This window comes from Neltuma alba, unplaced genomic scaffold (assembly GCF_004799145.2).
Source record: "Neltuma alba isolate B1F8T4 unplaced genomic scaffold, ASM479914v2 tig00010970_pilon, whole genome shotgun sequence".
Taxonomy (NCBI): Eukaryota; Viridiplantae; Streptophyta; class Magnoliopsida; order Fabales; family Fabaceae; genus Neltuma; species Neltuma alba.
This window is the reverse complement of record NW_021635733.1, coordinates 375,147-388,454: the sequence shown is the minus strand read 5'-3', so window position 1 is coordinate 388,454 and position 13,308 is coordinate 375,147. Positions and strand designations below refer to the sequence as shown.

At 32.6% G+C, this 13,308-nt stretch overlaps 2 protein-coding genes across 2 annotated transcripts; both read left to right on the top strand.

Moving 5' to 3' along the window:
- Positions 1-2,934: 2,934 nt before the first annotated feature.
- Positions 2,935-5,291, top strand: LOC114760310 (replication protein A 70 kDa DNA-binding subunit D-like). Its single transcript, XM_028949570.1, has 10 exons — positions 2,935-2,955; positions 3,035-3,302; positions 3,402-3,498; positions 3,664-3,788; positions 3,876-3,960; positions 4,058-4,190; positions 4,276-4,430; positions 4,539-4,659; positions 4,752-4,949; positions 5,052-5,291. The coding sequence occupies exons 1-10, from the start codon at positions 2,935-2,937 to the stop codon at positions 5,289-5,291; spliced, it is 1,443 nt and encodes a 480-aa protein (XP_028805403.1).
- Positions 5,292-7,083: 1,792 nt separating this feature from the next.
- Positions 7,084-12,622, top strand: LOC114760309 (uncharacterized). Its single transcript, XM_028949568.1, has 6 exons — positions 7,084-7,129; positions 7,224-7,583; positions 7,671-8,187; positions 8,656-9,485; positions 9,636-10,853; positions 10,974-12,622. Exons 1-6 carry the CDS (start codon positions 7,084-7,086, stop codon positions 12,620-12,622), a joined length of 4,620 nt encoding a protein of 1,539 aa, XP_028805401.1.
- Positions 12,623-13,308: the final 686 nt, after the last annotated feature.

Here is a 13,308-nt window from a genome sequence, read left to right as displayed (position 1 = left end):
GACGGGAAAATTATAAATATAATACTTTCTTTTTTATTTTGATATCGATAGTGAATGATTTAAAAATAACAAAAGAAACATTTTAGTCCCCTCTGAATATTGTATAATTATAATATTTGAATGAATTGTTCATCACTTAAAATTAAAATAATTTTCTGCCTTTCCTTTTCTCCTACTTGTATGAGAATAGGTTCATCCTGATTGGCCCGTCTCAGTCCCAAACATATAAGGATGGGACGACTCGGAACGAGACAAAAAATAAGATCGGGACAAAACAGCAAATGGGAGAGGGTCGTCCTGTGTTGTTAGTAATATGTTCATATTTTTTATCATATTATAATTATTAAATGTTAAAAATACAAAATATTTAAAGCATGTGTAATACAAAATATTTAGAATTTTTATCATATCATATTGAATGACTATTATTTATTTAGAATTTTGATAGTTGCTTATGATTTTTGGAATAGTGAAAATGAATTTTGGAGTTATTATGTTATTGATATTTAGACATTTGTTTAAGAGGATTAAGCCTAAAGAACTAAAAATATAAGGAAAAAAATAACTTAAAATCTATTGTAATAAGTCCAATCACAAAGCAAACAATTTTTTTTTTTAAAAAAAAAGGTCCTAGTCTTGTCCCGTCTTGATCGAGATTGGGACAATATCGAGACAGGACGCAGAATAGATTTTCTATTCTGTCCTTATTTATTGGGACGGATTTGTCCTGATCCCGTCTCGTGAATAGTTCTACTAAGAAGGAGAAAATTTATGCTTGTCTAAAAATATTAATTTTTTTTTCATATAGTTAAATATTTTGTTACAATTGTGTATGAGCAATATTGAGCTTAATTAGAGATGACTTTTTCATTTACACTTGTTTTCTCTTCTTGACATAATTACTGTTAATTAAATATGTTCTGATGTACTTTAAAATTATACCTCAGACAAAATTTAATTGATGATATAAGTTGGCATCTGGCGGTATGAATACCGAATAATTCACATAAAGTTTGTAATCTAAAAATCATTTTTAAAATGTGACTTTTAAACTAAGGGGATGTTTGGTTGAAAACAATCACTTTTAAAAAAAATAATTTTATAAAAATCGAGATAAAACTTTTCTTATATATTTACTTGATATATAGTAAAACTAGAAATTTTTCCCCCATATGATTTATGGATTAGCATATTTGATTAGATTTTAAATTTTAATAAATTGCATTTTTTAAGATAGTTGAAGATTTACTTCTAGCAAGAGTATATTTTTTTAATTCATCTTAATGGAATTTGAATTATAGATGCGGAATTTATAGGGAATAGATGAAAATTTGAAATTAATTATTTATTTGTATATTTAAGTCTCCAATTGACATACTATTTAATTATGATACTCTCCATTTAATTTAATATATTTAAATCCCAATTAAGATATTATTTAAATTCAAAATTAATTATTAATTTCTTCATTTGAGCCTCCATTTGAAATTGTATTTATTTATAATATTTTCCATTTAATTCGATCTATTCAAATCTCAATCAAGATGTTATTTAAATCTCATTAATTAAATATATTCAGATCCCATAATCTCATACTCTACCCATTTTAAAACGAATCGAGTATTACAAGTGTTTAAGAATATAGTTGATGATTACTTTTAAAATGATAATTTGATTTCCATCTAAATACCCTTCAAAGCATTCAACTTTTTTTTTGGTTGCCCAGAGTATCCTCTCACCCGAACGGTAAGAGACTAATCTCTCGAGGTACTGTCAGGCGCTGTAGCGGGAACCCCTCCCAACAGTGTTTTTTCCATACACACCGCTTCAAGGATCGAACCCTGTTTAAGGAGCCCAAGTCCCTTTCACTTGGACCAACACTTGTTGGTTCAAAGCATTCAACTTTGTTGACATACGAGGAAGTATATCTTTGATGATGCTTATCATTTGTCCTTAGTGTTTAGGAGCCCATTTAGAAAAAATAACATAAAAAGAAGTTAAAAATTGTAATATTCTACTTCGGATGCTTAAGAAGTTAAAATCTCAGTTGAAAAAGTGGTGTTTGATCTAATATCTTGCAAATGTAATTAAATAACTAAAATGTCTTTGTATTAGTTTTTTTTTAAAAAAAAAGTTATCAAACCTGTCATTACTAGTACATTTATTGTTATTAGTTATTTAACATTTGTCATTACCAGTTCACAACTCATTAATAAATAACTTGTCATTCCCAATATATTTCTTATCATTTACTCTTTAACACTTATTATCAACTCATATCTCTAAATCGCGTACGAAGTCTCTCATTGGCCCACCTCAGTCTTTCCCTTCCTGCCATGTGCTCTATTCCAATTGGTCCTCTATGGATGAACATTATATTTTTATATGCGGGTTTTGCTTGTGGTGCTATCAATTCCCGATGCTACTACTCCTCTTTGCTATGCGTTGTCAATCAATTGCCATTATCAATTCCCGATGTATCAATATTTCCATCTCGTGAACCCTAATCGTCCATCTACATTTCTTGCTCACAATATTCTCATGTAATTTATTACCTCTGTGGTGCTATCAATTCCCGATGCTAATACTCCTCTTTGCTATGCGTTGTCAATCATCAATTGCCATTATCAATTCCCGATGTTTATAATGTCTTCTCATGTAATTGGCATTGGATAGATTCTCTCTTTTTTCAAAAAAATAAAATGAAACTTTGTAGAACTTGCAAGGACAATTAATGGCTTTGGCCTCTGTTCACACGCATGTGACTTCATAGTTTTTGTTTTTTCTTTCTCCCATGACTGCATAGATGAACATATATATATATATATCACGTTAGTTTGATCATTATCTGTACTGCCTATCACCCTGAATATCAAGTTACTATTATTGCGTCTTAAGGCACATCAGTATCTCTTTGCTGTGTGGAAGGTATCCATGCTATTAGTGGATGAACAGGTATTTGTTTATTTCATTTTCACCATGTTCCATCTAACTTTTACAAATACCCTATCACAGTTTCTTCTTCTATATGCAGGAAAGTAGGATTGAAGCATTTACCACTCAGAAATCACTAATTAGACGTATCATTGAAGAACTTCGGGAGGGGGTAGTGTATCATTTTGAGAACTTTGAAGTGCTCCTTAACAAAGATGAGTACAAGGTTACAGATTGTAAATATAAGTTAAGCTTTCATTGTTCAACATCGATCGAGGAAAGTGATCTTTCAATTCCATTTGATGCATTCAACTTCGTTACAATCAAGGATGTTGCTGAGTTTAATGCCAACAATGAAGACTTGATAGGTTGGATCACATACTTATATTGCTTAGCATTTTGTCATTGTTTAATTCTTTTAAGAAAAGTTGGATTTAAAGTCTTTTTTTTTTTTTAATGTTTTCCAGATGTTATTGGGTTTTTACAGTCATTTGGAGATTTGAAGGATCATAAAAAAGAAGGGGGTAGTACAAGGAAGCTCAGTTTCACAATTGCGGATGAGAAGTGATTAGCCCAGTTTATAGTTTATATTTTAAGATGTTTTGTGTTTTATTTTATTAGTTGTCCCTGTTACTATGTATTGGATTTTCACAATTATTTCAACCAGTTTTCTTATATATATTTTCGTTATATGTGCCTAGAAACAGGATTTTTTTCCTTTTTCTGCAGTGAGAGATCTGTCAATGTGGTAGTATTCGGTCAGTGTGCCAATGAAATATTTAGAGCCAAAGGGGAAGACTTACAACCACCTATTGTTGTGCTCCTTCGTTTTGCAAGAATCAACAGGGGAAAAGGTACGTATATGTATCATCACATGTTATTAAAGGTGTTACCTCATTGCAATTCATGTCTATCATCAAGCTTTAACCTTGAAAATCTAGGTTTCGGACATTTAACTAATCAGTTTGAGGGGACCAAGGTAGTTTTCAATCCTGACCTCCCTGAGACCAAGAAACTACTTGACAGGTTAATTTCATCAACCATTATTAAGTTATTACTTATTAAGATTAAGGTTAGCATGAAAGTGACCAATTATTAATAATTTTCCAACACTTATGTTTAGTCTTGAAGATAATCCAGTTGCAAGTCAAAGTTTATCCCAGGTATCAAGCTGTGTCATTGCAACTGCTACAAATGAGTCACTCTTAAGTTTCCCTTGCAGGATTAATGTAGCTCAGATAATGAACTTCACTGAGGTATAATTTTATTTACATTGATCGAAAAACAACTCTGTTATCAACTTGCTTTTAATTGAGGTGCTTATATATGTTTGGTATTTAGCCATGTGAGGTTGTCACTAAGTTGGTCATTGAGAAGCTTGAAACAGCATATGGTTGGAATTACGATGGATGTCCATGTGATAAAAAACCATTCTATGTCAATGGGAAACTTAAGTGTAGCGCATGCAACACAGAAGTCAAGATGACTGAACCCAAGTATGAAATATTCTTCAAGATAAATATACCATATTATTTTACTATTAGTGACTTATCTTTATTCCTTTTTAACTACATAAGTAATATTTACTTGGTTAATACATATAGGTTCAAAGTTCATTACAAAGCAAGGGATTCCACTGGTAAATGTTCAATCATTTTTTTCAATCGCTTAGCTTCTCAGTTATTGAACTGTGTTGCTACCGACCTCAAGGATCAAATGATTAAAGTGATCTCTTTTGGGAAATTTTGTCAAAATAAATTTGTTCTGCTGAATATCAGTACCGCATTTTAACACATTACACTATGTGATGCTAACAGATGGGCAAGCCTATGGGATTTCCTAAAGAGCTGTCCGATTGCATAGGGAAGGAAGTCCTGGTCAAACTTAAAATCAAGGACTTCAACATCGGTCACCCCAATAGTAGCATGGGTGTCTCACAGTTTTCTGATGATATGCACATAATCGAAAAGTTCACATATAGCGAATACCAGGAAAATCCTCCAACTCTAACTGAGGTATTAACTATTAATATTGATCATTTATACTTATAATCAAAGATCTTTAAGCTGTAATATATCAAAGTGAGGTACCTAATATACTGAAAATATGTTTAACAGGCTTCGCCGGTTGAATCGAGTGCGTCAAAATCCTCTCCAAAAATTGTCCTTGTGGAGGCAGAAGAAGATGATGACCTGACTGATTCACAGATTGTCACTCCAGAGGACACTAATGCAAAGAGGAGAAAACTGAGCAAAACCATCTCCCAAGCAGTTGATGACGGTGGTCTCTCAGAGATGTTGACCCCTACATTCAGCTCAACCAAGCTTTTGAAAACCATAAAAGAAGAAGTTTGTTGACTAAAGAGCAGCCTCATTTTGTTGCTTTAGTCACGCCATTTCAACTTCAATTTTTGGATTTAGTCTACTATTTCAATCATCCAGGCTTTTGTGATCTAGACATATTTTAGAGGCACCAAATTAATATGGTGTCATTATCATGTTTAATTGTGAAATGAATTTCAATTCCTTATGCTGGATGTATTTAAATTCTTCTAATAGACAAATTAATTGAAAATTATTGCCCACAAGATATGGTCAAGAAACATTAACCAAATAATGTAGAACTTTCCATCCTAATATATACTTTATAAATTATAATTCTATAGTCTTTTCCAAATGCTAAATTAATTTCTAATAATTTATTCTATGGACTCCAGTTCAGGATTTTCTCTTAGAACACTTATATTAACTCAACAAGTTAAAAAGTTTTGCATTTGATTTATTGAATATTTAATATTAATAATTGGTGCACAAAATGAATAGCATATTTAATATCAATACATATGAGTTTTGGGAGTATATCAATCAAATGTTATAATCATATCCAAGATTGCCATAACACGCTATTTTAATTATATGTCTTACCTCTCATTGACGTTAAATATATTATTGAGAGAATGTAAATAAAATCTGGCTAAAATATCTAAATCCAAATTATGATTTACACTTCTAATAAAATTCTAATTAGGCCATGCAAGTGGTCTTCATATCTTATGATTATTTTTCAGGTTGAAAAACGCATAAATAATTCTTAGAGTGTTTAAAATTTGTGTGTGTATACATAACTAAAACTTTCAAAAATATGTTAATCAAACACTTTAAATTACAATATAAGTTTTAGAGAAAAATATTTTGTTTAAAAAATTTTTTTTGTCATTGATAAAATAATATTTCACAGCAGAATAAAATAAAAAATATTTTTGACCTTTTGAATCAGATGCTTAGTTAATAAAACTAAAGTAATAAAATTATTTTTACTTATTTCATATCATTTATTCCTTACTATTACTGTTCTTTACTTTCTACGAGCATATTTCAATGTATAGGCTAATAGGATAACAGTGGTAGTGTCATCATTCCTTACAATGTGGGTTTGATAATGGCAGTTATTGAAAAGTTACGCTCAAAAAATCAAAGTTACAACTTTTAAAAAATAATTTTATCACCATATTTACCAATCAACATAATTCACTTGTAGTTTACTTTTTTAAAAAAATATTTATTTGTACATGGAACTTAGTGAGAATATTATTCTTTAAAAGTTTCCATCACTTCTTGGGTTTCGTGTACAATGACATATCGTTCTTCTGTGATCATGTTTACACATACAATTTACATGGCTATTATAGGGTGAGGTGCCAATCCTAATCATTATTGCATTTTAGAGTCCCAATGCTATACGCTGGAGTTCATTCTTCTATGCTCAGATATCTCTCTCCTTCCGATATGAATGCAGAATTAGCCTACTTTAATGATGATTCCTGAACGATTTCAAAAACCAATGGGGATGATCCTTATCAATATATAATAAAAAATTATTTTAAATGTAAAACTTTGACAATACTCCAACCATATTTTATATTTTTTAGAGTGTGATCCAAGTGATCAACGATACAGCCAATCAAAAATCATATTTGATCTCCAACTCATTAATCCCTTGTATGGATAAAGTAGCCAATAGTGGGTAGACCAATCACATATCTTGCTTCATTTTTTTGCTTGCCGAAACACATATCTTATTTATATTATAGCTCTTTTATTCATCATGTCAGCCTTATCAGTCCAACAACCTTCTTTGGGCAGAGAGAAAATGGTACAGCACAAGAAGATGACCAGACAACAGAGAAAAAAGAACAGTATGTTGTTAGAACTGTTCCAAATTTTCTTATGGCATTCTTCAAAATATATTTGTATATACTCTTCATACTAAAGTATTCTTCTTTACTGTAGATGATCATGATAAGGCATATCAGAATATCTCATCAGTTGAAATGCAGATGAAGGAATGCCGATCTCAACATGATGGCGCACAGAACATAATTCAGGATCATTTCTCTATAAGGTCTAAAGCGGTTTATGAAACTCCAACGAAACCAATTTTACCCGACATTACTAATTCCCAAACGCTTTACAAAGAAGGAGGCTTTGAGGTTAATCCAACTTCATTTGCAAATCATGCTCAACCGGAAGACATTCAATATTTCTCAACCAATGGGGAAAGAGCTTTTTGTCCCAAGAGACGTCGTATTGAGAATGTCTCAAGTCTTGCTGAGAATCTAACCCATGAGCTTTATCATGACACCAGAAGAGGTGTGTGCATGTTTCATCCATATATAATGTCCTTTACTATATTATTTGCATTGAATCAGCTAACATATTTCTGAAAATTTTGTGAAGAGGATATTTCAGCCTCAGAAGGTATTCAAGGAGATGACCACTTATATGATTCATTTAATATCAACCTTGATGGCTATCTTGATGAGGGAAATCCAGAATTTGAATGTCAATATTGTGGAGCTATGCTATGGTTCAATGAGAGAATAAAGAGAGCTCCATCTAATGAACGGCCAATTTTTTCAATATGTTGCTCCCATGGTAAAGTGTCTGTACCTCATTTACAGACTCCTCCTGAACAGCTCCGTAAACTTTTCTTTGACAAAGGTGATCCAAAATCCAAAAAGTTCCAATCAAGCATTAGAGCATATAATAATATGTTCTGCTTCACTTCAATGGGAGGGAAGATTAACCATTCTCTAAACAGTAATGGTGGGGGACCTTACACCTTTGTCATATCTGGACAGAACCACCACTATATAGGTAGTTTATTACCTGAAGAAGGAGCTAATCCAGTGTACTCTCAATTATATATTTATGATACGGAGCATGAAATAGCAAATCGGCTTTCAGCAATCAGGTATGTTTCTTTTACAAGATTAATAGCACCATCAGTATTTAATATATTTTTTACCAAAAAAAAAATTCAAAAAAATATAGCCAAATATTTGTGATTTGTAATAATGTATTCATTTCAATATTCTTTAATATGTATAGGAATTTATTTTATGGTTTCCTAATTGCTTTTCCATCATTTTTACGTAGTGAATATTTAACACTAACTTTTTTGTTAAAAAAATCATTAACTATTAAACAATGGTCCATGATACATTACGTCACATGATTTCTTCGTTTTTTTTAACATCTCTTTTAAATCTATCTATTATAAATTAAAATAAAAAAGTACTATTGTTGATTAGAAGTTAAACCTCACAGCTTATTTTAAATCACATAGGAATCACAGTGAAGTATCTCAAGTGGATGTGACTATAGCACATGAAATCAAAGAATGTCTTGACGAACATAATTCACTGGTCAAAAAATATAGGCATGCATCTGATATACTGAAGAGGGATCGCCATGCAAATGTCAAGATTTGCTTGATAAGGCATATGGGCCCTGACAATAGATGTTATAATCTTCCAACATCATCAGAAGTTGCTGCACTAATAGTTGGTGATTTTGACAGATCATATCACAAGAGAGATATTGTTGTGGAAAAACAAGGGACGCTCAAACGAATAGATGAATTTCACAGGTCATACCTACCATTACAGTACCCACTGTTATTTCATTTTGGAAATAATGGTTATGATCCAAATATTATGCACTCTACTCAATCTCTCTACCACACAAGGAAGAAGAAAAAATTGACTATTAGAGAATATCTAGCATATAGATTGATGAACAGGAAGAATGAAGAGTCTGTTATTTTGCATGCTAGAAGGTTATTCCAACAATTTATTGTTGATGGCTACACAATGGTTGAAAGTGATCGATTGAAGTACATAAGAGATCATCAAAAGGAAATAAGAGCCGACCTATACAAGGGAATCTCTGATGCTATTACAAGAGGTGAAACAAATGCATCAATGATTGGAAGAAGAGTTGTTCTTCCATCTTCATTTACAGGTGGTGCAAGATACATGGTGAACAATTTTCAGGATGCAATGGCAATTTGTAAATATGCAGGTTATCCAGATATATTCTTAACATTCACTTGTAATCCTGCTTGGCCGGAAGTAAAGCGTTACTGTACCGATTATGAGCTTAATCAATCAGATTGTCCGCAAATTTTATCAAGGATATTTAAATTGAAATTAGATGCTCTCATGAAAGTTATTAGGGAACAAAAAATATTCGGCAAGATTAGGGCAGGTAATCATCAATTGACCAAGTCCACCTCATATTTATTCCAAAATAAAATTCTGTTATACATTTTTATTATTCACAAGGTTGATTTGGAAGTATGAGATTTTTTAATAATTGTTATGTAATATCTTATTTTATTTTTTTATATTACTGCAGAAATATACACAATCGAGTTTCAAAAGAGAGGATTGCCCCATGCTCATATCATTCTCTTCCTTGAACATGATGACAAGCCCAGAACACCAGAAGATGTGGATAAATTAATATGTGCAGAAATACCAGATAAAGAGTTAGATCCTGAGTTATATGAGCTCGTGGGTAATTACATGATTCATGGTCCATGTGGACACTCTAACAAGAATTCACCTTGCATGAAAGATGGAAAATGCTCGAAGTACTTTCCAAAAAAATATGTCGACAATACAGCTGTTGATGAAGAAGGGTACCCTACATACAGGAGGCGCAAAGATGGAAGGACTATAGAAAAAAAGGGCATACCATTAGATAATAGGTTTGTTGTGCCTTACAATCCACATTTGCTTAGATTATTCCGGGCTCATATTAATGTTGAAAAAACAAACCAGTCAAGAGCAGTCAAATACCTTTTCAAGTACATTAGCAAGGGGAATGACAGAGTTGTTGCAGGGATTTACAGCAATCCTGATACAAGTAGCTCAGAAACTTCATTCGATGAGATATCACATTATCTCAATTGTAGATATGTTTCACCTTGTGAAGCTGCATGGCGTATATTTGCTTTTGACATTCATCATAGATATCCTTCTGTCGAGCGTCTATCCTTTCACTTGCCAGAACAGCAAGTAGTCTACTACTCTGGGAAGTCATCTGTATCATCATTACTAGACAAGCCAAGGATGAAAGAATCGATGTTCTTAGCCTGGATGGACTTGAACAAATCTGGTGGGCTTGCAAAAACAATGACATACATACAGATTCCACAATACTATACTTTTGATAAGAATCAGAGAATATGGAAACCAAGGCAACGAGGATTTGCAGTTGGGAGATTAGCACATGCATCACCAACACAGGGAGAGATCTATTATTTGCGGGTTCTCCTCACCAAAGCACGAGGACCTAAATCGTATGAGGACATTAGAACTGTCGATGGTATTATCCATCCAACTTTTAAATCTGCATGTTATGCCCTTGGTTTGCTCAACGATGATCAAGAATTTATTGATGCAATCAAGGAGGCCTCAATCTGGGCATCTGGACATTACCTCAGAAAATTCTTTGTTAGTATGCTACTTTGCAACTGCTTATCACAACCACTTTTAGTTTGGCAGAAATCTAAGCAACTTATTTTTGAAGATATGTTGTATGTTGCCAGACCTCAACAACAGCTACCAGGTAATGACTATCAAATATATTATCAAATTATCATTATTTTATAGCATGATATTTTTTAATTATTGGTGCATCCTTATTAATTAATCTTAATAAACTTTAATTTGTTATCATTACATGTAGGAATTAGTATAACTGATGATGAGAAGGAGGAAGTTGCACTGATTGAAATTGAAAGATTACTCAAGAGGAACGGGAAATCTTTGAGTGATTTCCCTTCAATGCCAAAGCCAAAAACAGATACACATATTGATATGAGGAACCATTTATTATTGCAGGAGCTGAACTATGACAGAGACAGCTGTAGATCTGAATCAGATAAGTTAAGAGCTTCCTTAACAGATGAGCAATTGAATATATTCAATGAGATCTTGAATGCAATTGACTCATCAAATGAAAATTTCTTTTTTGTTTATGGTTTTGGAGGTACTGGGAAGACATTCTTGTGGAATGCATTGACTGCAACTATTAGGGGAAGAGGTGAAATAGTGATAAACGTTGCATCAAGTGGGATTGCAGCAACGTTATTACCATCAGGCAGGACAGCTCACTCCAGGTTTGCAATACCAATAGATATAACTGAGGAATCAATGTGCAACATATCACACAACTCACCAATGTCTAACCTCATTAGAAATACAAAGTTATTCATATGGGATGAAGCTCCCATGGTTAGGAGATATTGCATTGAAGCTGTTGATAGAACATTTAAAGATATCATGAAGTGTGACCATCCATTTGGGGGAAAGTGTGTTGTCATGGGTGGAGACTTTAGACAAATATTGCCGGTTGTTCCAAAAGGAGGCCGTGCTGATATTGTTGATGCATCAATCAATTCATCTGAACTATGGAATCATTGTAGAATGTTTCAACTTACGAAAAACATGCGCCTATTATCAAGTGGAGATCATGGTGACAATTTGAAAGTCCAACAATTCTCAGAGTGGTTGCTTCAAGTTGGTGAAGGTAAAATAGGACTGCCAAATGAAGGTGTTACAGATATTGAGATTCCAAGTGAGATACTAATCCAATCATCTGATAATCATATTCAATCCATTGTGTCTGTTACTTATCCAAACTTAAAATACCATATCAATAATTCTGAATATCTGACCAACAGAGCAATCCTTGCACCAACTATTGAAGTGGTTGATCAAATAAATGATCATGTTTGTTCAATGCTTGATGGTGAATATGTAGAGTACTTCAGCTCAGATTCAATAACTGCTGCTGATCAAGACGTAGAGTTCCAAGAATTATACACTACTGAATTCTTAAACACCATCAACTGTTCTGGTCTTCCTCCTCATAGATTAGCATTGAAAGTAGGATGTCCTGTCATGCTCATCAGGAACATTGATCAAGCATCTGGTCTTTGTAATGGGACAAGACTTCAAACTACTTTCCTTGGTAAACATTTCATCAAAGCTATAGCATTGAATGGCACAAGTGTTGGTCAAGAAGTCCTCATCCATCGCATGGATATGAATCCATCTGAAACTAAGCTTCCATTCACAATGGTAAGGAGGCAATTCCCCCTCATTATTTCATTTGCAATGACCATAAATAAGAGTCAAGGACAATCAATGACTAATGTTGGTTTATATCTTCCAAGGCCAGTATTCTCACATGGGCAGCTGTATGTAGCAATGTCAAGGGTCAGAAGAATTGATGGTCTAAAGGTGTTGATCGTTGATTCGAATAATAAATCAACCAACATTACTACCAATGTTGTATACAGAGAGATATTTCAGAATGTTCATTGTCATTAGCAGACTAGCTGTTGTTACAGAACTTGAGTCCTATGTTCTTTTTATGCCACATGTTCTGTGATTAACATTAGTCATTATTTTGATGTATCTTTTTTGTTATGTTTAATAGCTCGTAGCTCAATAACACCATGTCATTGTATTATTAGCATCCAGTTTTTTAAAATCAAAATATTATCAAATGACGGTGGGAAATAAAAATTATGAAACATATTTTCTATCAGAATTTTTAGAATAACTAATATCAACTCCACCTGAAATAAAAAAATATGAAGAAGGTTATGAACTCAACTCCATCCTAACCTTCCTCATGTACAACTTGAACACGACTTCTTTAGCATTAAAAACAATATAACTCTGTCACCAAGTACGCAATATTACAAAACATAAATTCATATTTTTGTTAGAATGGCAACTTCGTTGGAATTATGGCAAAATGAAAGAATGGGCTAGGTGATCTTTATTAAAAAATTTGTTTACAAAACATATACACAACACGGAATAATATAAAATAGATATTGCTAACACATTTCTCTTCCGAAAAAAGTCTATCACAATTGCTTTGTTTTTACTAGAACGCAGTTTTAAAAATACTTACTTCCCTTAATTACTAATGTGTTCAACGCAATTACTTACTCTTTACAATTTAAAATATTCTCATCCTCTATTGAATCAAATTACTTTGTTAG

Coding starts and splice junctions, on each gene's coding strand:
- LOC114760310 (XM_028949570.1), top strand. CDS start 2,935: ATGCTATTAGTGGATGAACAG. Junction 3,303..3,401: donor CAACAATGAAGACTTGATAG/GTTGGATCACAT, acceptor AATGTTTTCCAG/ATGTTATTGGGTTTTTACAG. Junction 4,950..5,051: donor ATCCTCCAACTCTAACTGAG/GTATTAACTATT, acceptor TATGTTTAACAG/GCTTCGCCGGTTGAATCGAG.
- LOC114760309 (XM_028949568.1), top strand. CDS start 7,084: ATGGTACAGCACAAGAAGATGACCAGACAACAGAGAAAAAAGAACA. Junction 7,130..7,223: donor ACAACAGAGAAAAAAGAACA/GTATGTTGTTAG, acceptor TCTTTACTGTAG/ATGATCATGATAAGGCATAT. Junction 8,188..8,655: donor AATCGGCTTTCAGCAATCAG/GTATGTTTCTTT, acceptor CAAAAAATATAG/GCATGCATCTGATATACTGA.